The sequence below is a fragment of the Mustela erminea genome, chromosome 11 (genome assembly GCF_009829155.1).
Source record: "Mustela erminea isolate mMusErm1 chromosome 11, mMusErm1.Pri, whole genome shotgun sequence".
Classification (NCBI taxonomy): Eukaryota; Metazoa; Chordata; class Mammalia; order Carnivora; family Mustelidae; genus Mustela; species Mustela erminea.
In genome coordinates this window covers 80,481,434-80,509,048 of record NC_045624.1, presented here as the reverse complement: position 1 = coordinate 80,509,048, position 27,615 = coordinate 80,481,434, and the positions used below count along the sequence as shown (strand labels likewise).

Here is a 27,615-nt window from a genome sequence, read left to right as displayed (position 1 = left end):
ATCTTCTGAAAAACTCAACCTACTAGGTCAGCTTGTTCTGTAACGCCAGTCATCCTAGTGCATTTCAGTTTATCTTGAAATTTAATGTGAAATTTTTAATACTCACATCAAGATCATCCTTTGCATTGTAGTAGACAACTTCATTGCTCTATAAAAAAAAGAAAAGAAGAGTGCTTTATTGATATGAGTAAAAATGTAAAAATATACTGGATCAAGCACTGAACACATTTTAGGCATATTTTAAATAATAAACCTCTCATGATATTCTTCTCATAAAACACTCCACAAAGATCCATAAAGATTAGCCAATATTTTCTAAAAACATTTTAAAACACTGTATCTGTGATATTGAAAAGTACATTCTTCACTGAGGAAAAAATATCTCAGTATAGGTCTGAGACCCTTTCGTCAAGAAAAAATAAAGAATGCATGATGCAAAGAAATTATATACACACACACTTACAACACACATACACACAGATCCCTAAATCATGAAATTATTAATAGAATAATTCAAGAAAAATGTGAGAATGTGCCTTGTTAATACTTCGCTGACAATGCTACTATATATATCACATATATCACATTGAAATTAGTAAGACAGGGTATATCTGGATGGTACTGGCAGAAATTTCTTCATGAGATTCAGAAAGGGGATCAGGAATAATTGAATTTGGACAGCAAAAAAAATCAGACTCTCTAACACACTGATACTATCATATTCTCCCAAAGTGGTGAAGGAGCATCGGCTTTTCAAGAATAAGCGTAGGGGTGCCTGGGTGGCTCAGTGGGTTAAGCTGCTGCCTTCGGCTTAGGTCATGATCTCAGGGTCCTGGGATCGAGTCCCGCATCGGGCTCTCTGCTCAGCAGGGAGCCTGCTTCTCTCTCTCTCTCTCTGCCTGCCTCTCCATCTACTTGTGATCTCTCTCTGTTAAATAAATAAAATCTTAAAAAAAAAAAAAAGAAAAGAAAAGAATAAGTGTATTCAGACATTTCTGCCAGCCACCAGTGTTGTTGAAATACGCCAAAACTATAAATTACGGATATAAATCATTGTTACAGAATGAAAATGGAAAGGAAAGAATGAACAAAATCGTGGTCAAGGAATTTAAAAGTTTTATTCTTTGAGACCTCAAGGTTAGTTCTATGCAATGTTAAAATAATACACTTATACTAATTTATTTTTCCTTTCTTCTCTTGAACTGACTGAAAATATAATCCATCTTCCATACATTTTCAGTAGTAATCAGAGGACTATGTGAAAAATGTGTTTTCTGTGTCTCTTTAACATCAAAAACATGGACACTCTAAAACTGTGTTAAAAGAAAATGCAATACACATTTTTAAAAAGAAAATTCCTCCAAAAAACTCAAAAAATCAGTGCTTCTTAAAATATACATCACCTCCACTACAAATCACTAGTTCTTCAACATTCCATGGCCATATGACTTTAGAATAAACAATGAAGTTAAAACCTCTTTTTTGCTCGAGTCTCAGTATATGAATGTACATTATACATTTTCAAGAATAAAACAGATCTTGTTGTGTTTCTCAAATTTAATTGCTGCCAAATCGGTCTCTCTTTTTTAATTTGAGAAATATATCATGAGCCTGAAGTTCTATAAAAGATTGCTCTAAGACCAAATAAATCAAAAACTGTATTAATAAATAACAGAATACATACTTCATGATAGTGAATGAAACCATGACTTTGAATTTATTTCATTTAGAATCAACTGCTCTAAAAATTATTAATTCTTTTAAAAAGAACTAAGTAGCTAAAGAATTTAAACATGCATAAAAGTTCTACTTCCTGAAGCATTTCTTACAGCATTAATTTTATAACAAAGTTAAAACACAAAATCAGAATTCATCACATACACAAAGCAAGAGAATCTTCTGAATCCACCAGAGCCCCAAATCTAATTACTAGTTTATTGATCCCTCTTGCAACTCTGTAATTTATACTTAGGAGACAATTTTCAACTTAAAATGTGGATTCCATCAAAAGATAAAATATTGAATAAGTTTATCTTCATTTCAGACTTTATTTCTGCCAACTCCTTCCTCATATTTATAGAACTGAAATGTAGAAAACAAGGTGAAACTGCATTACATTTTAAGTGATTCAAAATCATTATTTTCAACTTTCATTAAATATCTAGATGCACACACTCCTGTTCAAAGAGAGATGCAAAATAAGTTAAATGTAACTATCCCTAATCTTTAGATAAAATAACAGATACAGATCAATTATATAAAACAACTAATATGTTTAGACTTACATTTGCCCCATGGTACTAGAGCGAATGGACTAAACTGTTTAATTTTTTTTTTCTTATATGTGGCACAGGGTCACATATAAAGACAAAAAAGAATTTAATTAAATCTAAAATTAAGAGCATCACATACAATGTCAAAAGAGTATAAAGTATGACAACAAAATGCTAATTTTAACTAAAACTATGTATTTTGATTCTATTACAATAAAGTGTGCCTGAAATAAAAATAAAAAGGAAGAAAATCTAAGTTTGAGAATTTTTCAAATGTTTTTCCTCTCATTACTACACTATATTTTATGCAAAATCCTATTACTTCTCTTCTAGAAATTCTATATTACTTCTAAAACTTATGCAAATGTGTTCTGCAAAATTTACTTGAATTTTATGCATTTGCACAAGGCTTTCTAGACTCCAGAAGACACAAGATCCTCAAAACTCATCTTATTTTTCTATTAAGTAAACTGGGAAAACAAAACCAACACCTTAGTCATAAAATTATACTGCATATACAATAACCATACTCATTGTAACTGGGATATTTTATATTTCTACTTTTAAAAAGCTTCCTTTAGGGGTTTGTGGGTGGCTCAGTCAGTTAAGTGTCTGCCTTCGAACTAAGCCCCATGTCAGGGTCTCCGCTCAGCAAGGAGCCTGCTTTTCCCTCTCCCTCTGCCTGCCGCTCCCCATTTGTACATGCACTCTCTCTATCTCTGTGTCAAATAAATAAATAAAATCTTTTTTAAAAAGTAGCTAATTAAATACATGTTCTTAGACAGTTTGTCATGATTTAATAGAACAAAGACCATAATGGAATTAAGTCCACTGTCTTCAAACAGAATTTCTTCTTCACCCATATGTGTTTCTCTAACCCTAAACTTTGCAGGGAGAGCATGCACATTTCATCTATTCCCTGATTTTACCTAACAGAAAAGCTCAACTGATCCCCTTCCATAAGCATAAATCTATGTAGGGCATCAGGATTTGGGGAAACTGTCGCGGCATTGAATTTGTCAAGTATAAGCACACTTACATGGTAGTATGAGACCGAAATTAACGGCAAACATTCACAGAACATTTAATTTGTATAACCATGTATAAATAATTTGTCCACTCTCAGTTCCTCATGCTTTCTTACAGAGAATTACAATTATTTATTTTATTGTGGCTTTTGTTTAGGGTTGGAAGAGTGGCTCAGAAAGAATTTTAAATATAAGCTTGAGGAAGAGTCTAATTTGGTAAAGACATAATTCTCTTTCCTATCATATTCATTTATAGCTATATCTTCTGCTATATAAAAATACATGACATGTGTAGCTATGTTAAACTACATCAGTCTGAAATCAAATCGCTCAAAATATATCCAAACCCAATCCCAACAGGATTGGGGTAAAAGATAATTCTCAGGAATAAAGGGCAATCCACACTGAATCAGCCCAATTCTTATGTTCTGGTGTCTTATAGGAGCGAATGTCAGTTAAAATTAACACTGTGCTAAAAGAAAGTTAGGAGACCAAATTGTATAAAAACAATTAAATGGCCTGAGGAGGGAAGAATTAAAAAAAAGAAAGAGGAGGTACCAGTTGAACTCTTTCTTCCTTTACAGGGTCCCCTGCCTCTGTGCCACTTAGACTGTATACAAGGAGATTTTGGGGTCTCCCAACCAACAGAGGGAGCCACACGTCACTCATTCAACAATACTTTGGCGGCCTCACTCTGTACTGTTTCGGAGAAACAAAAATGAAGACTCTGCCTTTACTGTAAGAAGCAAGTTCCTCACCTTCCTGATACACAAGTGGCCAGAATATCAGAGTCAGTTGCTCTGATCTGCTATAATTGAAGACTATCTCTTGTCATTGTTGGATGACATGACCACACAAACCAAAACTTTCTCAGGTTTCAAAATAGATGAGAGTTAAGAACTTCACAGAGTTAAAATATCCTCTTCTATTTCTAATCAATTCAAGCATGTGTGGATGTGCATGTGTGTGTGTGTGTGCGTGTGTGTTTCTCATTCACTCACCTATCCTACCACTCAAAGCTCCCTCAATCCCTCTTCCAGAAAATAGAGTTATGTCAGTTATCCTTTAATATTTTAAAATGATGGCATATAAGCTAATTATCATAGCACAGAATACAAAATTGAGTCATCTTGTTTTTCTACTATTGTTCTGGCTAGATGTTTTCATGCAAATTATCAAACATCATCATCTTGGAAGGTATTTACACTCCAATACAAAAGTTTTTAGTGGATTTTAGGGTATTACATGCAGTATGATAGGATAAAGCCAGCAACGACCTCAAACCAGATTCAAGATTACTGAAACCTTTAGAGAGCTATTTTTCATCATTTGAGCACCACCAGATGACAAGAACAAATTGTTTTGTTTCTGATTTTTAACCAAGTAGTTTAGTTATTTATTATCTCCTCCAAACAAATTTACCCAAATGTTCCATGCTAATATAATACTGCCGCTTGCTGAAATTTAAAGCTTCCCCTAGCAACTTGAGAGATAAATTACTTCAGTGCCCATTGTCTTCTGGGAGTCAAAATTAAATCTGGGCAAAACAGACCATTCCATCTTAAAAACGTATATTGTGAGTGACAGTCCCTTACATGCCACTCTCCTATAAAAGCTGGCCTCTGATGAATAGAATAAATTTATGTTAAACATCGGAAGCAGAAGTACAAAGCTTCCACATGGAAGTGAGATGGTGCCAAAGATTTAAATATTGGAACCGAAAATCGGGATTTTAGAGCCAACATCTGAAATATATGACACATTCAAAATCCAAATAGAGATTAAATTCCTGTCCAATTTACTAATTCTCTTTTCTTGGCTGCACACCTGACTCTGCACATGATCCACAGCCTGAAAAATGGTGAGCAACCGTATTGTCTGCTAAAGTTGCTTTTTAAAAAAAAAAAAAAAAAAAAAAAAAAAAAATTTTTTTTTTTAAGATTTTATTTATTTGACAGAGAGAGAGATCACAAGTAGGCGTGGGGGGGGAGCAGGATCCCTGCCGAGCATAGAACTGGATGAGGGGCTCGAACCCAGGACCCTGAGACCAAGACCTGAGCTGAAGGCAGAGGCTTAAACTGCTGAGCCATCTAGGTACCCCTAAAACTCCCATTCTTAATTGTTCATCACTCTTCAGTTTCAAAAAATGAAGTCAGTTAGACAAATATTAAGGACACTCTTGTAAAAGGAGAGGGAAAAAAGGATACTCTTGTTATCAATGAGTTGTGTTAATGGCTCCTGCCTACCAAGATCCACATACTGTGTAGCCCAAATCAGTTACAATGTAAATATCCTGATTCATATATCTTTGTAACAACCTGACCTGGTAAACCTACACGCCACTGACATTGACCTGTGCTCAAGTCAACCAGGGTACAAGGGACGCAATAATCATAGCACTGCAAACCTGTGTGAATACAAGAACTTAGGAACCTACTATGTATGTGTCACTGTGTGTGCATGCATGTGTGGTGGTGGGTAGGGGTGGGTGGTGAATGTGAACAAATCTTCCCAAAGAGAGCTGAGAGTGATTGACACAGTAAACTAAAGACAGGGGCTTTGGGGGGGGGGGGGATTAAATCTTTTTTTTTTTATTTGAGAAAGAGCAGGAGTGGGGAAGGGGCAGGAGGAGAGGGAGAAGCACAGTGTCACTGGAGCAAGGAGCCTGACGCTGGGCTCAAGAGGTGGGGCTCCATCCCAGGACCCCAGGATCATGACCTGAGTGGAGGGCAGATGCTTAACCAACTCAGCCACCCAGGCACCCCCCAAAAAAGTATTTTTTATGTCACTGGATACATGAGCATGCTACTGGTGAAAATAAAAAGGAAAACTAAAGATGGGCACATTCCATTTGGATGTCAGTGTCAGCAGATTACTGGACTGAAGGCGTGAGAAAAACCTACATTCACATCATGACAAAAGACAACTGATGTAAAGTGTCTAACACAGTGCTTGGCACACAATATTTGCCCTGTATGTTATCAACTCTTATTCTATATATTGAGAAAGAAAAACCAGGAATATCCACAGAAGTTATCTGTTAGCTTTAGCTTGTAGTTATATATGAACTAATGTAAATGGTTATCATTTATTTTTCTTAGACTAGTTAGTATGCTGAGTCTATTTAATTCATTAAAGTCCCTTCTTCAAGGATTCCACAGAGCACCCTGGAGAAGAAAGGTGATTATTAGTTGCTGTTAATATTTTAATCTGATATATTAAATGAGGTAATTCATTAAAAAGTCAAATATAGGGGTGTCTGGATGGCTCATTTGGAAGAGCGTGCAACTCATGATCTCAGGGTCATGAGTTCGAGCCCCATGTTGGGTATAGAGATTACTTAAAAAATTATAGAATAAGTCTAATACAGATGGTAATGTGTGAAGGTTTTATATGCATCCTGTCCATTAAATCTGTTACTGTCCTTCCAATTTCTCTGTGATTCTAAATTTACTCTTTCTAACCCCACATCTCCTTTACATCTCCATCCTCACAGGCTCCTGCCTGGAAAAATTCCAGCTCTGTATTAAACCAAAAGCTTGTGCATCCATTTGAACACCCAAACTGGGGCATCTGGCTGAAGAAAATTATATAAACGCCTTTGCATAGAGTAAGTCAACGGTCCTCATGTTTTAACAACCATAGTAAACATGAGGATTTGCTTTGTTAGATTTTTTTTTTTTTCCTAGTCAGAAACTCTACTGACTGTGGAGAACCATTTCTTCCAATCATGTGATTCAGTTGGCTGGCAAAGTATACTAGCTCACTTCTCTGACCAGAGAAACTCAGAGATGCCAAAATCTATGCAATGATAGTATCTCATTTCCCTATTCCATTCTTAGGAAGATTCTATTTCTTCAGGAGTAGTTATGGTTGTAAAAGCTGAAATGCTTAAAGTCTGAATCCTTATGTGACAGAGGCTACTTCCGTCTGTTTGTTCTCAGTGATAGAACCAGTAATTTATTACTTATTTTTATTTTTAGGCTTGTTAGGTTATGTTTTCTAAACTCTTACAACTGATAGTACTAATACAATACCACAGTCCCTACAATAAGGTTTTTTTTTTTTCCATTCTAATTCTGTTACTAGCAGTCAATACTGTGGAGAGCCATCCAGCAGATGCAAGGAGTCACGTAGACGAAAATGCCTGAAGATTGAGGAAGTGAGAATGATTGGCTAGGTAGGGTATGGGTGCGCTCGTGGCTGATGCATGAACAGCACCAGGAGCCAAGAGAGAAATGCATGATTACTGCTTGAGAACAATAGAGCCCTCTGTGGTTACATAAGGGTTCACGAGGAGACTGCGTGCACGGGGCAGTGATTGGATAGTTGGGCTGGACCGCCTACATGTATATATTGCCAGAACTTGCTTGAGAGAGTAGTAGAAGTAGAAGTAGAAGTAGAAGTAGAAGTAGTAGTAGTAGTAGAAGTAGTAGTAGTAGTAGTAGTAGAGACGCTAATAAAGAAGTTTGCTCCTCATCACGTTTGCGGGTCGTTCTTGCTGGCGAGAGCGACAACTGGTGCCGACAACCCGGGAAACTGTCCGCATCGCAAAACGGAGATTGAGATAGAGCAACGATAAGGTAAGGAGTGCACCTATTTCTGTCTAGTGAGTGACAGGGAAAGTTCCTAGGATTAGGACGATACAAGTGAAAGTTCCCTCGGCAGGGACGATACAAGTGAAAGTTCCCTCGGCAGGGACGATACAAGTGAAAGTTCCCTCGGCAGGGACGATACAAGTAAAAGTTTCCTCGGGATGGGGAACGATTTTAGTAGACGTAGAATGGAAGATCCCCTAAAAGACGTTCTCAAGATGAACGGTACCCCCTTAAAGGCAAAAACAGCCCGAGCCTTTTTAAAAGAAGTAGCAGAGATTGCCCCCTGGTTTATAGAAGAAGGGCTCCTAAATTTGCCACAATGGAAACACCTGAGCGAGGATTTAAAACGCTGCCCCTCTACATCCCCGGGGACTCTCGCCGTGTGGTCCCTGATGAAAGTATGTTTGCATTCCCCCCGAGAGCCCCTGCAGCGAGCAGTACTACAGGGAGGGGAAGTTTTTTTGCAAGTGAAAGAAGAATCCCGTAAGGGCTCCTCCCGAGACCCTGACTCCGAAAGCGAAAGCTCAGAAGGGATGTCAGAAAGCGAGTTGCAGGAGCTAGGAAAGATAGAGGCAAACAACAAGAAGGAGGAATCTCCCGGTCTCCAGACAGACTTGGAAGCCATGAGGCAACGATTTGAGGATAAAGAGGCGGAATTGCAAAAGGTATTAGGAGAGTTAAGAGTGCAGGGAGAAGTAATGGCGCAGCTGAGAGCAGGGGCGGAAGCCGCAGTTGTGGCACAATCGAAATTAAAAACGAAAGTTACGCCGCTTCCGCATTTTAGCTCCACAGCGCCACCCCATGAGTGGCCCCCGCCTTATAAGCCCAGCTGCACCAAGACGTGCTATTGTTCGGGCTGCGCCGCGGAGAATTGGAGAGAGGTCCTTGGCCCGGGAAAAGGTTTTTTTCCAGTGTTAGAAGATCAGAATCAGCAGAGGTACCACCAGCCACTAGATTTTAAGTTGGTAAAGCAGCTGAAGGAGGCAGTTAGCGGCTATGGGCCCCAGGCAGCCTTTACGGTCTCCCTTGTGGAGTCGCTGGGAGCACTCTACCTCGCTCCCGAGGATTGAGCCAACTTGACCAGGGCGATATTAAGTGGAGGACAATATCTAGAATGGAAAATCCAAAATCAGGACAATTGTCTGGACACGGCACGGAGAAATGCAGCCGCAGGTAACCCGCAATGGAATTTGGAAATGCTGACGGGCACGGGGCCATACCTCGGGGCCCAAGTGCAGAGTACATACCCCCCTGCGGTGTATCAACAGATAGCCACGGCGACCCTCAGGGCTTGGAAGACTCTGAGAGGGGCAGGAGACTTGCAAGGCCAATTATCCAAACCCGACCCGGTGCTTAGATGGCACCGAGGTTCCCTTTGTGTTTTCCCACAGGATGCGCCTGCTCCACTCTGGGTGCCGGAGTGGAACCTGTGGAGGGTGCTGGTGATGGTGATGATAGCGACGATGACTGTCCTGCAGCCTGTTCCCATGAAGGCGGAGCCGGTTCAACTGTGGTCGAGAACAAGAGACTGCCCAGCTTCAAGCCCTTCTTCAAATGGCTCAGCATAGAGTGCAATCTTCTCACCCTAACTCATGTTTGTTACTGACGCTTAAAGCTTTGTGAGCTCTTTATTCTCTCACTTCCCTTCCCTGACGCACGCATGGTATGTTGTAGTAACAATTGTAGGGGTACTAGTGGTAATTGTTCTTTTCATGTACCTCTTGCCTTGTGCACTTAAAATTATACTCGCAGAAGTTTATAAGGTAAAAGCTATTGTACGTAACCACCAGTTAATCACTCGCAATAGGCTCAAAGTACCACCTTGAATGCCACTCAAGTATCTCTTGGCTCCGTCAGCAATTGGGTTAGTATGTCATAACAATCAGTCTCATTCCTCAAAACCTGGGCAGGCATAAGAGCCCTGATCATGTTGATGATTCTGGCTCAAGTACTCCTTCTAAAATGCATCTGTAGAATTGCGCGACAACAGCAGCTATAGCAACGGGCTTTGGTCTAAGCCATGATGGCTCTGGAGGTCGGGACCTCCCCCCAAATATGGCTTAGTATGCTGGATCGGTAGTCAAAGACGGGTAAGACTGATCCCACACCAAAGCAACCTAAGACAGGGGCTCTTCGACCCGGGAGAGTACCCGATGACGGGTAAGCATGTGTGCTGAGGATTGGCAACCTAAGACAGGCACGATCCCTGCCATGTAAACAAATAAAAAAGGGGGAGCTGTGGAGAGCCATCCAGCAGATGCAAGGAGTCACGTAGACGAAAATGCCTGAAGATTGAGGAAGTGAGAATGATTGGCTAGGTAGGGTATGGGTGCGCTCGTGGCTGATGCATGAACAGCACCAGGAGCCAAGAGAGAAATGCATGATTACTGCTTGAGAACAATAGAGCCCTCTGTGGTTACATAAGGGTTCACGAGGAGACTGCGTGCACGGGGCAGTGATTGGATAGTTGGGCTGGACCGCCTACATGTATATATTGCCAGAACTTGCTTGAGAGAGTAGTAGAAGTAGAAGTAGTAGTAATAGTAGAAGTAGTAGTAGTAGTAGTAGTAGTAGAGACGCTAATAAAGAAGTTTGCTCCTCATCACGTTTGCGGGTCGTTCTTGCTGGCGAGAGCGACACAATACTATTTGCTTAACTGACTGAGCCATCCAAGTGCCCCCAATATAACAATTTATTAGGGTGCCTGTGTGGCTCAGTCGGTTAAGCGCCTCCCTGGGCTCAAGTCATGTTACCAGGATCCTGGGATTGAGTCCTACATCAGGCTCGCTGCTCAGCCGGGGAGCCTGCTTCTCTATCTCCCTCCGCCTGCCGCTGCTCCCCCCGCTCCTCGCTTGTGCTCTTTCTCTCTCTCAGTCAAATAAATAAAATCTTGGGCGCCTGGGTGGCTCAGTGGGTTAAGCCGCTGCCTTCGGCTCAGGTCATGATCTCGGGGTCCTGGGATCGAGTCCCGCATCAGGCTCTCTGCTCAGCAGGAGCCTGCTTCCTCCTCTCTCTCTCTCTGCCTGCCTCTCTGCCTACTCGTGATCTCTCTCTGTCAAATAAATAAATAAAATCTTAAAAAAATAATAAATAAAATAAATAAATAAATAAATAAAATCTTAAAAATTCTACTAAAGATGGAAGTGTGATACTGTTGCTAAGATGGTGTTCAATGATCAATGAATACAATAGAAAAATATAGGGATTCTACTCTTTCTCTGAACTCGCAAGCATTCATTCATAAGAAATATATACTGAGCATTATACAGATGTCAAACTTTATGCCAGAAATCCAAATACGTGTGCTTTTTTAGACTGACTGTTAAAATTAAACTAGTGAGACACTAACAATGAAGTGTCTAATATTCTTTGAGACACATTCCTTTGTCTTATCTGTTCTTTTAATGTTGACTTATAATGTTTTAAAATGTGAATTTAATTTAATACTAATTTTCTTAGCTTAATGGAAGAAGAAAGAACTGGAAAATCACTTTATCCTTTTTAAAGCTTATTTCTACTTTCAGCAAACAGCATTTTACATTTATTCATCAAGTAACTGCTATTATGTATTTGTAATATTACAGTTGCTATGTTCTTTAGGTTTCCATTATGTTGCTAGTAAATTGAAGAATTCCTTAGTAACTGCCCCAGCACATTAACCAATCAATGAGCCAAAGTCCTCTAAGAAAAGTAGTCACAGCAAAACATAATAGACCCAGGTGTCTTTGCTATAGCTAATTACCTAATTACAAAGACGCTCAAGTACTCCATCCTCAAGCCATACTATGAGGCTAGCAACACAATTGGAAAGATCACCCTACATGGAAAAAAATAATGGTAATATTCGCCAAAGGAAATGTTCATCACTTCTGCATAAAAGCAATTTAAAAATAAACTGAGGGGAAAAAAGAGAGAAAATTAAATTATTTGATTTGAGTAGAGACAGTATTGTATTCAATGTCTATTCAGTGCTTGCACAATGTCTGCGATGTTGTATGAACTACTACTGAATGGACAGATAAATGAATAAATGAATAACATAAGCCTAGAAGGAACTATCAGAAATTCTAGACTAAAAAGAAGAACAAAACACACACAAATGTACATATGTGCGCACACACAATGCATCAGAGTAGAGAAAAAGTATGTAGCTTTAAAAAAAAGTTCCAACTAAGTCAAAGTGTATACCACTTTCACTCTAAAAGAAATCAAAGAGGAATTCCAATTGGGCTGTGATTTCAAAGCTCCTTGGTTGTTGAACTTCAAAGATCAATTCCTATTAAACAGTAAAAGCTACAGTAATTTATTTCTTTATCTGATAAACTTCAATAGAATCTGCCTGTAAGGTTTTTTTTTCTTAGTGCTTCAAATAAAATTGATAAATATATTATTTAAACTGCAGAAGAAAAGCAAAAGCAGAATATGAGAAGATAAACATATTATTTTTCTTCAGCTACCAAATCCCCCAGGAAACTCAGCCCAGAATTGGACAAACACATCTATAATGCTGAGGAACTTGCTTTAATCTCCTTTAATCTAAAACTCTAATGAAGCTTTGGGTATAATCATCTAAAACATTAAAACTTAATCCCCCAACATATTCTATTTTTTATGCTTCTTCCTATTGACTTTGATTTTCTTGACTCATGATCAAAGTTAACAGCACTTGATCATAACAATATATGATGTCCTAGTATTAGAGCCATGTTCATTTGTTCAATTGTAATATTAGCACTGCCTTTTCAAATTAATCATTATCAACTTCAGAAAATTATCATACCAACACAATCTATGAAGACTTAAACTATGACCAATCATTTACTGAGCATAAAATAATCTGGCCAAATTCAGAGCTTTAAAGAACAATAAACTAATAACCATTATATCAATTTAGTTTCTCTTTCATTGGGCTTAAGGGACTGTATAGGATGGGAAAGAAGGAGGAGAAGAGATTTTGATAATGTGTGCATTACATGAGGGGCATTTGCATAGACCATTAAATGTTATATAAAATTTCCTGAACAGGGGCGGCCTGGGCGGCTCCGTCAGTTAAGCGTCTGACTCTTCATTTCAGCTCAGGCCATGATCTTGGAATCCTGGGATTGAGTCCTGTGTCTGACTCTGCACTGGGCCTGGAGTTTGCTTAAGATTCCCTCTCCTTCTCTGTCCCTCCTCCCTCCCATGTGCATACTCTCCCCCTCTCTCTCTAAAATAATAATAATAATATTCTGATTATATCATAGATATGATCTTGTTGAAAATAATACATTGATAAAAACATAATTAACCTTATATCATGGTATCATTTTGCTTTTTGATTTCCTTTCCCTTCTTCCTCTCCATCCCAACTCCCCACTATGGAGAGAATCAGTTTGGCACTCTAAGTTGAATATTGGGGTTAATATAAATACACCATTGTTCAGCCCGGGTGTTTCATTAGGTTTAAGTTCCTATCAGGCAGGCAATAGTTTTAAAAGCCAGTCTTATTAGAGAACAGACTTCTAAATTTAAGAAAATAGGTAACTTTATATAGAAAGATAAAACTAGAAATTCTAAACCATAAGCGAGAGTTAGAACACAACATATGGAATAAGGGATGTTCCTTACCATGAGGAAATAACTGCTGAGATTTTCCTGAGTTGGGTTGGAAGCGTACAGAGAGCATGAAGAGTGAAATATACATGGCCTCGCTCCTTTTACCCATAGAAAACAGTAAGAAACGAAAGAATTGGGAGAAATTCTAGAGGAGTGGCAAACTGCCACTTTTCCTATTTGGAATTCTGGAATTATGGTCTTTTCACACCTGGAAAGTAGCCATAAACCTTTTCTTGTTGTGGAAAATTTCCCCCACTTTCTCACTTCAAATCACAGTTGAGTACCCCTGTTAATATCTGTCACAGCACCTTCTGACATTTTCCTCGTCTCTAAATCAGGGAGAACAAGAGTAGGTAGGAACCTCACTGGTTTGTTGTGTGGAATTAACAAGTAAAAGCCAGATCCAAAGATCAGCTAAACCCCCTTCCTTGACCCTTGAACTTATCACAATATATTGTGTTCACTTGCCTAAGCACTGTAAGGGGAGAGACACTATCTTGATCGTCTTTGTGCTCAACGTCTGGCTGGAGGTCCGTCAAAAATTACATGCCAATGACTGAACTGAATGAGCCTGCCTTCCTCACAGTTGTTGAATGGCCTGCGTAATGATCTTTATCCTCTACAGACAAGGTCTTTAAGAACAGGTTTCCACCCCTGCCTTCAGTTTCGTTCCCCCAGAAACAGACATTCAATTAGGATTTAAGCACAGATAATCAACGAGAGAGGTGATCTCAGGACATAATAATAGGAGAGTCGAGAAGTGAGACATGGAGACAATGGATTTCAATGTGATGTGTGTTAAAGAGCAGGTGGGCAACTGGGGTTCAGTTCCTGTGGGAATCACTGTTTATCAAGGGTAGTATTCGCCAGTACTGGTCATCATTGCTTGGAGATGTTTGTTTCCGCAAATTTCTGTCCCCACTGAGGGCACTCAAGCAAAGATTTGCAGATGCTTGAGTACAAAGCTACAGGAGTGAGTGAGTGTGTGTGTGTGTGTGTGTGTGTGTGTGTGTATTCACGTGTGTGTGCTGAGAAGATGTAGGCCGGAAATCAACATCTATCACAGACACTCAGTGTTGTAGAAATATTTACTGAGCACATGACTGAGTCAACAAATGGCTTTAAGCCCTTAAACAGTGTGACTTTCTTAGGCTTTGGTTCCTCAACTACAAAGTGATGACTCAGTCGATAAATATGGTCTCTAGAATACTTCCACCTATATATTTTGATATTTCCACTGAGTAAGTGTTTTGTTTTAGATCACACACGAAGATCCAGGAGCTATGTTCATCTCTTTCGTTCAGTGAGCCTTTGATTACTTTCTCTTCTCCTGTGAACACACAACAGAATTTAAAGAGATCTCTTTTAGTTCTGAAAGACAAAGGCAGTGCTGCTTCTTTTTTTTTACTTGAAATTCCTCTGACATATTTCTTTAGAAACAGGTACAAGTACAAGAAGCTCTACATCATTATTTTTCTTTGTATCTTGAAAGATCAAGTCAAAGTATATTCACTTATCCCTGAAAAACAGTAACCATTTTTCTAAGGATGCAGGTGTGGAGATAGAAACACTCCCCAAATAGCTTGAATGAACTGCTTTTTAAGATGTAAATATGAAAAAAATCAAACTCCTTTACTCCTACCAAAAAACAACCTGGAAATCTCTCCATTAGAGCATAAAGTAAGTGTTCTAGATCAACCGCTGCTACCTTTCATTAATATAATGGAAGACTATTCATGTATGTTTAACTAAAGTAGGAATCACGGTTTTTTTTCCTAGGGGCTGGATTACAGTTTAAATCTGTACTACCTCTCTGTGAAAATAGTTTCACTAACAGTACAAAGAAAGGAAGGCTGCTGCAGAAGAATTGAATAGAATAAATTCTGACATTTCAGAAGACCCCCCCATTCCAGCTGAATAATACAGAATCACTTTGAAAACAAACAAATTCCTACCAGTCTATACTTCATTAGCCTAGTTTTAGTAACTGTATTTAATTAAGTTGTATTTCAAACAGCTTTTTTTCAATTCAAACTCTTCACTCAGATATAACTTGTCTCTAATTAAAACACGCATAATTGTTAAAGTGTTAATTTATGAAAGCCACAATCCAAAAGATTCTCAAGGAATTCAGAAGACTCTCAACATACTCTTCATTGCATTTTGTCTGGTCTGTTGTCCAAAATTTTTAAAAAGAGGGACGGAGAAAGGAAATTCTGTGGACTAGCCTTCTTCCCTCAAACATACTTTATACATTATTCATTTTGATTTTCATAATGTGCAATTTTTTAAGGAAATGTAATCTTTTTTCTTGAGAGTATTAATTAAAGACATTTTTCAAAATATTACAGAGTTGTACCAAGCAGAGGCAACATGACGTAATACAAAGGACAACTTTAAAAATCTGAATTCTATTTTTCAGTTCATTTATTAATTTGTTGACAAACAAATTAATCTCTCCAAAGTTGTCTGTCTCCTAATTTATCACCTGGACAAAGAGCTCCAACTTGAAAGGGTGGCATGATAATGTAATGGTATAATTTAACTGAAAGAACTTTGTAAATTTTGAATATATATATATATATATGTATATATATATATACACATACATACATATATATATTAGTTATATATATACACATACATATGTGTGTATATATATATATATATAACTAATATTATTATCTGGTATTCAAATTATATTTAGACTGTTTTATGCAATTATAACCAAGGCCATGAGTTAAGTTCCCAGAAAACATTTGTGTAATATAATTATACAAAAAGAATACAATAAAAGAAGTTGAAATATCAAATAAAAATTTTCAGAAACAGGGCGCCTGGGTGGTTCAGTGGGTTAAGCCACTGCCTTCGGCTCAGGTCATGATCTCAGGGTCCTGGGATCGAGTCCTGCATCGGGCTCTCTGCTCAGCAGGGAGCCTGCTTCCCTCTCTCTCTCTCTCTCTCTGCCTCTCTGCCTACTTGTGATCTCTCTCTGTCAAATAAATAAATAAAATCTTTAAAAAAAAATAAAATAAAAATTAAAAAAAATTTTCAGAAACAAAACAAAAATAAGGTATTCATCTTGGCTAAGAATAAGCAATGAAATTTAGATAGTTTCAAATAAGAAACTGAGGACAAAGGAAATTGATCAGCTAAAGAACTTGCCTAAATGAAGATATTTCAATCACAAGAGGCTGGTGTCACTTCAGTGGAGAGCAAAAATCCTGCAGAGAAGCCAAGCCAATTATAGAGTTGTCTACATTTTAAACACATGCTTCCAGATGTGTTATTGAACAAAGGAATACATCAATGTACTCATCTTTTGATCATATTGGCTTCTTTCCTAATGCATAAGAAAATCAGTATGAAAAATATTTTACATACAAAGAACCAAGAATTTCAAAGTCAATATCCAGGTGAGAAGTGGGAAGAGAAGGCATTAGCAGCCAATTAACCTTTACAGACACAATTTCCTCTCTACAAAATTAGAAGGCTATGTTTTTTCCTCCAATCTGTTGTATATTTTGGACACTTTCATGGATTATTTGTTTGGCAAAAATATAGCAGTTCTAGAAACACCCAAGAAGAACAAGTAAACTAAAAGCATGGCAAGTGAAATTATCATTTATATCTTACATGTTAAAGGTAAATTTTTCAAACAGTATACAATAGATGAGAGAAACCTAAAACTGATTAATCAAAGTTGATAAGTATTAATATACATTATGTCCTCTTCTGTCCCCATCAAGTAAATGGTAGAAAAATCAGTTATGTAACGGACCTAGTATTGTTTACAAACTTAAGTTTAAAATTCCTCAGAAAAAGAAATCATAGCTCAATAAATATAAAAAGTTGAGGAAACCTTGGGCTAAGAATTTTTAGGTATGAGCTTTAGAAAATCTTAGTACTTTGGCACTGAGAGATAAAATAGAGATCAGAGGATACCCAATTGAATGTGAATTTTGGATAGTGACTTTTTTTAGTAAAAAGTATGTTTCAAACCTATACTAAAAATATATTTGTTGTTTATATGAAATTGAAATGTAATCGGGCACCCTATATATTATGTACTAAATCGAGCAACCCTACTTTGTAAGATACTATTATATCACTTAAATATATTCCTTTATTTTTTTAAAGATTTGATTTATTTATTAGACACAAAGAGAGAGATCACAAGTAGGCAGAGAGGCAGGCAGAGAGAGAGGGGGAAAACAGGCCCCCCGCTGAGCAGAGAGCCCTACTCAGGACTCAATCCCAGGACCCCAAGATCGCAACCTGAGCCGAAGGCAGAGGCTCAACCCACTGAGCCACCCAGGCACCCCTTAAACATATTCTATATTGTTTCCATTTTATTTTATTTCCAACAATTTTTAAATTAAATATTGTTGCAGGAATGTTTGGAAGGGACAAAGATGCTGTACCATTGAACCCTAGAAATTAAATCTGGAACAATGATTTCAAAGAAGTGACATCAAAATTACAAACTTCTCCAGCCTTTAGAAAAATCTTTAGTTAAATGCACTGTATGCTTCAATATTTCCAATTTTACATATAGAATTATCTGGCATTGTTCATTTAATTTAATTCTCATTTTGAAATACATAAAGGCATCATCAAAAAGACTGCATTGATAATTCAGCAGTAGTTTGTTATTTATTAATCCTTTGAGAAAAGTCAGAAAAGAGAAAGATGGCTGTTATACCTACCAACCCACAGACCACCTAAGTTGATGGCCATGACCTGACCAGCAGTCTGGTTACCTACTTAACTTCAAACCTATTATGTGATCCTTCTTTCTTTGCACACCAGGTCAAATGGTACAACTTGCCCAGAGAGAGGTTATTCCTGATGTCAATGGTACATGAAATGCTGACAACTTGGTAAAACCCACCAACCAAGAATTTTAAGTGGCACCTAAATAATGTAGTTCCTGTGGCCACCAGCTATTTTGTTGAGAAGATTATAAGTCTAGTTTCCTTCGGAATGCATGAAAAGGACACAGGACTATTTGCAATTAAAATTCTAGACAGTTATAATTTCTAAACTAAAAACAAGCAAGTCATATGCAAACAAAACAGCTAACAGAACTTATAATCCTGCAATGAAGCATTAAATTTAGCCATGAACTAACTATTTGACAGACTGGAAGAAAGGAAATTGGGATCAGTAGCATCGGTCTAGTCTGATGAAAAGGATAAACAAGATTTTTCCCTTGAGCCATAAGCTTCTTCTTATACTGAGGCCTAAAGGACATTGAAAAATACAATGGCCACAGGCCTTCAAAGGTGTTTTCTCAACAAACACACAAAAAAATTCTTTAGTCAGTCTCTCTACCCTCTCTGTCCCATACACTTCCCTATAGAATAAGTATTATATGCTTGTATACATAGACAATAAACAACAATCTAATACCATTCTTTCTTTTAAGATTTTTTTCAATATTTGCCAGCACAATACTTTAAGCAAAATATTTTTAAAAATATGTGAGTTTTATACATGTGCAGAAGAAAAAGAGAACCTAAGATGACCAGCGCTCATTTTTCTTCCCAAAAAGAACACTACAGCACATGGAACATATACACATGCTCATATAAATACTGGAAAAGACTTGCGCTGAGCTTAAATGAGGTATAAAATAGGATTCAAAAAATGAATGCCAGCTGATCTTTGTAGAGCCAGATTTCTTTCTTTTTTTTTTTTTTAAGATTTTATTTATTTATCTGACAGGGAGAGAGAGATCACAAGTAATCAGAGAGGCAGGCAGAGAGAGAGGAAGAAGCAGGCTCCCTGCTGGGAAGAGAGCCTGATGCGGGGCTCCATCCCAGGACCCTGAGATCATGACCTGCCTGAGCCAAAGGCAGAGACTTAACTCACTGAGCACCCAGGTGCCCCTAGAACCAGATTTCTAAAACAAGGTACAAACAATAATAATGATCATGTTCTGCCCATTTGTGGATAATTTAGGCTGGAAAAGTATATAATCTCATGCAGTACTCTCAACGATCAACTAGATGGCTATTACTATAATCTATAGATAAGGAACTGAGGTTTAGGATGGTAAGCCAATTTCTCAAAGTTTCTCACTGAGGAGCAAAATAGAATTTGACTCTAGATCGAGCTAATACAAAAGCTCATATAATTTCCTCTAGAGCAAGTGAATGTCCTCTTTTCATTTACTCATATCACCCTAGTATTTTCTATATGCGAATATGATGCATATACTGATAAACAATAGAAGCATCCTTAGTACTGGAATCCTAAGTCTTAAATCTCTCAGTTTCTAAATAGCAGAAATCCTTCCTGGTCATCTTCTAACTAAAATAGTATTTTTTCGTCATTAGTGAAAGAAAATGAGCTCCTCAGAGCTTAAACTTTCTCTAAGTTGGTCTCTGGGCTTCTTCACATCTCCCTGACTGGTTTTTGCCAGGAAGGCCAAGTCTAAGGCAGATGACCTAAAAAGAAGAAGAACAATCCAAGACTGAAAGGGTATAAAAGATAAGGTTTCATCACCTGGAAAAAAAAAAGTGTGAAAAATTACTATCTTCCTTACTGTGTATTGCACTAGAAAGCAACAAAAATAGCTCAAAGTTAAGGGAAACACAGTCAAGAACATCAGCAAAATACTATTATTTTTGAACAGCAATCTACTGAGCATGTCATGTTTGCTTAGATAATGTCATTATACACATGTTAATAATATTTTATTTACCACTTTCTCTAATTCTTCAAACATTCAATTTACAAAAAAAAAATTGGAATGTGAATAAAACAGGTGCAGCTGCTTAAGAAAAAATCAGGTTTAGAACTACAAATGAATTTTTATATCATTAAAGACTTGGCATCAATATGTAAGATTTAAAAGATTAAACACACACCAAAAGGTAATTGCAAAATATCTAATGGTGTGATTTAAAAAAAAAAAAAATGTACACAAAATATGTTGGCATGCTAGGCAGTCGACTTTATGCCCACACTTCTGCTCTAACTCAATAAACCCTGCTTTTAAATTTAGCAACAATCAGCGTGTACAATGCCTATTTAATTACCCGTTTTGTTGACTTCTCTTTACTTTTGCTTTCTATGCACTTTCGGTTTCAGGTATCCTAGCAGGAAACCCTTTGTAACCAAACTGCCTTGCACAAGTCAACCTGCAGGGAAGCTCACAAGCCCTTTAAAAGTTAAACTCTTGACCTATGTCAGTTTTATCCAAGCTGGGAAATCAATCTCAAGCAACTCAGAAATCAGTTCTGATTTCTCTATGTAACCAACCTGCACTCTATAATCCCACCTAATATTTTGTTCCCTGAGTTTTAAAGGAATTCTATATCTCTCCATATATATTAACTGCATCTCTTAAAAAGTATATAAATAATTGAAAAAACTATAATTTTACGATGACAATAAAGAAACTCCCATCTTTCTCCCCAAAACGGAGATGTTCATGTACACAACCTCAAATAACAGATTGATATACAAAATCTCAATAACCAAACTATTAACCACAATTAGCCACTTACATTTTCTTTCCTTTCTTTATTTTGAAGTGAGATAGAGGGGGAAATGAAATGGAAAGCCAAGTCAATTTCTCTTTTTCACAAAAATGTGCTTTGACTTCTTTTTCTCAAAAGCTTTAGTAAATATTCTATAATCTACTGTGAAAGTTGCTTAAAATTTATAGTTTCCATATCACCAAGTTGACTAGCATTAACGTGACTATATAGACTTCCTCTCAAACCATGCAACAGATGTTTGATACCCTTAGAAATCAAAGTAGTTTGATGAATTTAATTCACTCAACAGTAACCTTGAATTTTACATCTCCTGAAGAAGTTTAAAGCTGTTGAAAGATACGGCTTTCTTGGCACTCTCAGGCAGAGCTATGAATTATAGTACAATTGCCCATCTTCATTCTAAATTCACAAAGCTTTCAACATAGCCAACAGTGTTTTTGTAGATAGACCTTGGCTTTTCTTGTCATTGCTGTTTTTTCCTGAGATCACAAAGCATGAATCAAGGCAATTTATGTTCTTTAATGAAATACCCTTGACTTTTGAGAGCACTGAGAAAAGAAACAGCAGCAAGTATGTCATACAAAGCCCCCATGCCAGAGAATCCAATGTTCTAAAGTTCCACGACATTCTCTTGGTGTTTATTTCATTGCCTTCAGATAAGAAAATAGACAGTTTGAAGAAAACGGCACACATTGTGGATATTCATTTTTGGATTAAAAGTATTCAGTTTTCCACCATTCTGACTTGTAACCACAAACTAATAACTAATTATGAAAGAGAATATAGAATTAAAAGTCCGCAAGATGGGGTGCCTGGGTAGTGCATTCAGTTGAGTGTCCAACTCTTGGTTTCCACTGGGATTGTGGTCTCAGGGTTGTGAGAAAAAGCTCCACATGGAGTCCCTGTTGGCCTCGGTGCTGGGCACCAGTCAGCGTGGGATTCTCTCTCCCTCTCCCTCTGCCCCTCCCACTGATGCTTGCTCTCTCACATTCTCTCTCTAAAAATAAATAAATGTTTTTAAATAATTAGTAAAACCCAGCAAGATAAAATAAATTTTAGAGATTAAAGTCTAGGTTATCAAATGAAAAAGATAATTTCATGAATCAGAATTTCAGAGAAAGTTCAGGAAGCAAAGGAGCAGATTCTAAAATAGTACCAGAATTCCTAACTAGAGCAATCAGACAAGAAAAAGAAATAAAAGGTATCAGAATCGAGAAGGAAGAAGTAAAACTGTCTTTATTTGCAGACAATATGATTTTATATACAGAAAATTCTAACAACTTAACCAGAACACTGCTAGATCCATTCAATGAATCCAGTGAAGTTGCAGGATACAAAATTAATACATAGAAATCAGTAGCATTTCTGTACAACAACAAAAATATTTCTGAAATACAAATACAGATACTGATTCCATTTACAAGAGCATCAAAATAATAAAACATTTAGGAAAAAACTGAACCAAGGAGGTGAGAGATATCTATGCTGAAAACTACAAAATGCTGATGAAAGAAATCAAAGACACAAGTAATAGAAAGATATTCTGTGTCCATGGATTGGAAAATTAATATTCTTAAAATATAAATACTACTAAAAGCCATCTATGGTTTCAATGTAATGGTTTCATCTTTTTGGTTTCAATGTAATCCCTATCAAGATTCCAGCTGCATTTTTTATTGATTTTTAAAATTTATTTATTTTAGATCAAGAGAGAGAGAGAATGGAAGGAGACAGCAGAGAGAGAAGGAGAGAGAGTCTTAAGCAGACTTACACTGAGCAGAGAGCCCAATATGGGGCTCAATCTTGTGACCCCGAGACTAAAACCTGAGATGAAACCAAGAGTCAGATGCCTAACCAACTGCGCTACTCTGGCACTGCCCAACTGCATTTTTTTAAATGCTGGGGGGGCGGGGCTCCTAAAAGTTATAGGGAATCATAATAAAAGACCTCAAACAGCCAAAGAAATTCTGAGAAACAAGAAGAAAGCAAAGCACGATGTATCACACAACTCCTGATTTCAAGCTACACTATAGACCCACAGTCATCAAAACGGCATCATACTGGCCTAAAAAAGAAAAGACTAAGAGAAGAGAATCAAAACTTCAGAAATAAACCCAAGCATATATTGTCAACTGGTTGTGGAGAACAAAGGCAAAATTAATTAATTAATTAATTAATTAATTAATTAATTTAATTAAACTCTCATGACAAGTACTTGAGACAGGCAGAGTGAAATTTTTCCAGGAACTCAACTACCTCAATGTTAATACTTTGGTAAAGGCAAAAGTCAGCCTTAGCTTGAAATTCATTAGCCCAAAATCCAGGATCTTCTAAGTCTCTTGAACATATGAAAACCCTTTGGGAAATTACCCTTATCTGTACTGCCCACCCCCAACAGGATATAGGTTAGCAATCATCTTCCAAATATACGGCCCACTGATAAACACCTGAAGGGTCTCATGACTGAGAGCTTAACTAGGCAGTAGTAAATGTTCCCTAACAACAGCTAGCCCCGCTCAAGGTCCTGGAAGGTTTGCTTCCAAATTACTTAGAGACTTGAGCTATCCCTAACCTGCTGCCAGCTTGAAATTATATACAAAGACTTTCCTCACAAAACAAGTGCAGCTCTTTCTGCCCATGCTTCCTGTTCCCATGCTTAAATAAAACCACCTTTTTGCCCCAAAGACATCTCAAGAATTCTTTTGCTTCCAAATCTCAACATTTCAAATCCAACTAATATTTGACCAGGAAGCAAAGATACTCAATGGAGAAAAGACGGTCTCTGGACTCATATATCACTCAGAAAAAGTAACTCAAAATGTAATAAAAATTGAAATGTAAGACCTGAAACCATGAATACATGGAAGAAAACATAAGGAACTTCCTTGACATGGGTCTTGGTAATAATTTTTCAGATATGACACCTTAAAGCATAAGCAACAAAACCAAAATTAAATAAATGGGACTACAGCAAACTAAAACTTTCTTGCACAGCCAAAAACAAATCAAAACAAAAACAAAACATCAACAAAAAGTGAAAAGACAACCTTAGGGATGAGAACAAAATATCTGCAAACCATATATCAGATAAGGGTTAATATCCACAATATATAAAGAATCCATATAACTCAAGAGCAAAACAACAACATATTACGTACATGATGACGATAGCTAACACTACTGTACAGTACAGAGGAAAAATTGTTAAGAGTTATCATCACAAAGAGAATTTTTTTCTTTTATCTTTCTTTTATTGTAATTATATGAGAAGATAGCTATTACCTAAACTTATTGTAGTAATCATTTCACAATACATGTAAATCACCATGCCAGATCTGTTAACCTTACACAGTGCTGCATGTCAATTAGTCCTCAATGAAACTGTGAAAAATGAGAATTTCAAAGTAAACCCTAAAAAAACTAGAGAAATTTCTGGGAAGCCTCGGGATTAACATCTACGCTATTAAAATAACAGAAACATTAATATTCTCTGTCAGGTGGTTTCATTTCCTTTTAGCCAAAGAAATAGGCTGCAATCGTCTCCAATATATCATTTGGTCATTTTTACTCAGCATAAGGATTATGAGAAAAGAATTTAGCCATTGAAGCATCAAACATACATTTCAGATTTATTACAACTTGGATTCTGCAATCCGTTCTCTCCAGAGTATAACTAATGCTCTTTATTTCAAAACCCCAAAACCCTCAGAACATAAAAACATAAAAATGTTTAAGACTTTCAAATACAAGTGTGGAAATGTAAAATGTATTAGATTTTGCCAATTGTGAGCTGGAAGGTAATGGGATTCCAACACTGATACCAAACTAGGAGTGTAGAAATGCTTTCAGGACATTAACAGGCTAAAGCAGCTGTGTGGAAATATACGTGTGTGTGCGTTTCTGATCAAAGCAAGAATATAATTTATCAAACTCGATATTTTGATTCTGTAACTGCCGTTGTTTCTTTAACATTCCACAGTTATGTGTTCTGGAAATCTTTAAAAATATGTTTCCAAAGGGATAAACGGCACATTTGCGAGCAAAATCAATGTCCACGCAGTGTATTGATTATGCAGATGTATTTGTGTTTGATGATGGCAGATTGTTGGACACTTTGCAGATTCCACCTGGAAGCAAGCAGGGGAATAAGGAAAAGGGGGGGGGGGACTAAATTCGACTGTTAATGAAATTTCAATCATATTTCTTTACCCAACATTGAATGCCATCAATTTCTCCAATAATGTAATGTCATTTGTATTTCCTTTACTTAAGCTTGATTCTACTTAAGCGTCCCAACCCAGCCTTCACCTCCTCCCTACATACCCACTCACCCTCCCCCAGTTAAAACAGAGAACCAAAAAGTCCAGAGGACGAAGGAGAGAGAACAGGGCGACTTCGAGCCTAGAATTCTCCAACCCTCCCCCCAACGCGGGGATGGGGCTCTGGAGGTCAGAGATCCTATAGGGGCTAGGAGGGGAAGTCGAAGGGGCTGGGGATCACTCACGCAGGTCAGGCCCAGGCAGTGGCTCCCAGCCTCACACCATGGGGCAGGGGTGGGAGTGGGGTTCACGCCGGGTGTGGCCTACTCCAAGCCCCCACGTGTGGAAGGCCAGGAACGGACTTTCTGTGAAGGCTTCCATGCATTATTTCAATTAAGTTTCGAAATAACTCTACGCTATTAGTACCAACATCATTCCCATTTTATTGGTGAAGAAACTGGCCAAAAATCACACTGTAAGAAATAATCAAACTCTTTCTGGCACCTAGGTTGGCAATCCTTTTAATTAGAGTATGTCCTTTTTAACTATAATATTTTCTGACTTGTTTAATGGCTCAAAAATAATTTTAGACTTGGGGCGCCTGGATGGCTCAGTGGGTTAAGCCGCTGCCTTCGGCTCAGGTCATGATCTCAGGGTCCTGGGATTGAGTCCCGCATCGGGCTCTCTGCTCAGCAGGGAGCCTGCTTCCTTCTCTCTCTCTCTCTCTCTGCCTGCCTCTCAGTGTACTTGTAATTTCTCTCTGTCAAATAAATAAATAAAATCTTTAAAAAATAATAATAATAATTTTAGACTTACTATTAAATTAGAGGACAAAATATTTTATTGAAAGAACTGGAATCAGAAGCACACTCTGAATCAGTGTTTCTCATGTGTAAATGGTACCACCTTTAGGGTGTCTGTTGAAACATCAGACTATTTATTTTCTGCTTTCTAGATCTTTGCAGTGGTTTACATTATATTTTACTTCCTTCTTCATGTTTCCTAATAAATTGTTTAAAAGTAGAAATTACAATATCCACCTGGTATCTAGGGAATAATCAGACATATATTTGCACTGGTGTTGAAAATTCCCTATTTTGGCTTGGAAAATGCAATTAATTCTAATACCAGCTAATGTTTTCTTTTTTTTACCTAATAAATGATAGCTATAGAACATAAAAGGAAATAAATTCTAGTAGGAAAAAGAAGTGGCAATCATCACATTGCTACAAGAAAAGCCACGATTTAATTGTTTTTTTTTTTCCATACCTTAAGTCTCACTGTCTTCTTGAACGTTTAAACCAGTCTGGAAACATGCCAAGTACAGAACATATTTGGGGAGGCAGTTCAGACTATTCATCTTCGTGGAAACCCCAGACTACCTTGGGATTCTCTCTTTTTAATTCTCCCTCATCATCTTCCATCAAATCGTTAGTTTACCCAGAGATTCAGGAATCCATACAGAGCCATTTTGTGGGAAGGGGAAGGAAGAAAGGCAAACTAACAAAAGACATGTGATTCTAAAATAAAAATAAGAATTAAGATCATGGCTCTTCAGTCTCAGAGAAATTACAGACTTTTCTTTAAAATAAGGGATGGATAAGGGAGGGTCAGGAAAATCATGCAAGAGAATAAAGGATAGAAGACGTCTAACGATGAGATTATTTATAAACTGGCAAAGGAGCTGCCAGAACTGACAGAAAAGGGGGAGACGCAAAACAGATTATTTAGAGAAGTAAGCGACATGAAAACACGGAAAGCACAGATGCATATGAAAAGACCATCATCCCAGACAGGCTTCAGGAAACCATGCCAAATGAAATGAAAAAAATAAGGATCCTTTAAAAAGATTATAATAGAGCAGACACCAGTTACGGAAAACAGAAAAGGTGGTCCAGTTTACATTAAGTCATATTCCTGATAAAAAGAGCATTAACAAAAAAAAAAAAAAAGGAGGTAGACAAAACATTCAAAAAGATGCTGGAAGTATACATCTCTGAAATAAAATTAAAACTTGGATACAATGACAACAAACAATCAACAAGAAGATGTATCATTCCTAGTTCAACCTTAAGACTGAACAATGTATTAGGAACAAGCAAAAAATTCAACTCAATTCAGGATGGGGTCCAGGGCTTAGAATCAGACAGGCTTACGACTTCTTTAGAGCCACTACCAATGAAACAATGCCTCCAAATTTCAGGTTAAAAAACAAAAAAAAGCCATACTTAGCTCAAGTTTCTTTCAAATCCAAAATGAAATCCCAGAAAGTCTCAATCATGCAGGAACTCAGGGACCGCAGCATCCAATGGCTCTTCTCTGTCAAACTACCCAACAGTAAAACCCAT

General features: G+C 37.3%; 1 protein-coding gene across 6 annotated transcripts in view; it reads right to left on the bottom strand.

Annotated features, from left to right (window-relative positions):
- The window catches only part of CACNA2D1 (calcium voltage-gated channel auxiliary subunit alpha2delta 1), a 514,151-nt gene that overhangs the window by 196,687 nt on the left and 289,849 nt on the right, over positions 1-27,615 (bottom strand). For all 6 annotated transcript variants that reach the window (XM_032303892.1, XM_032303893.1, XM_032303894.1 and 3 more), the window contains exon 5: positions 107-148. In XM_032303892.1, coding sequence (XP_032159783.1) covers positions 107-148 — 42 coding nt within the window. The remainder of the gene's footprint in view (positions 1-106; positions 149-27,615) is intronic.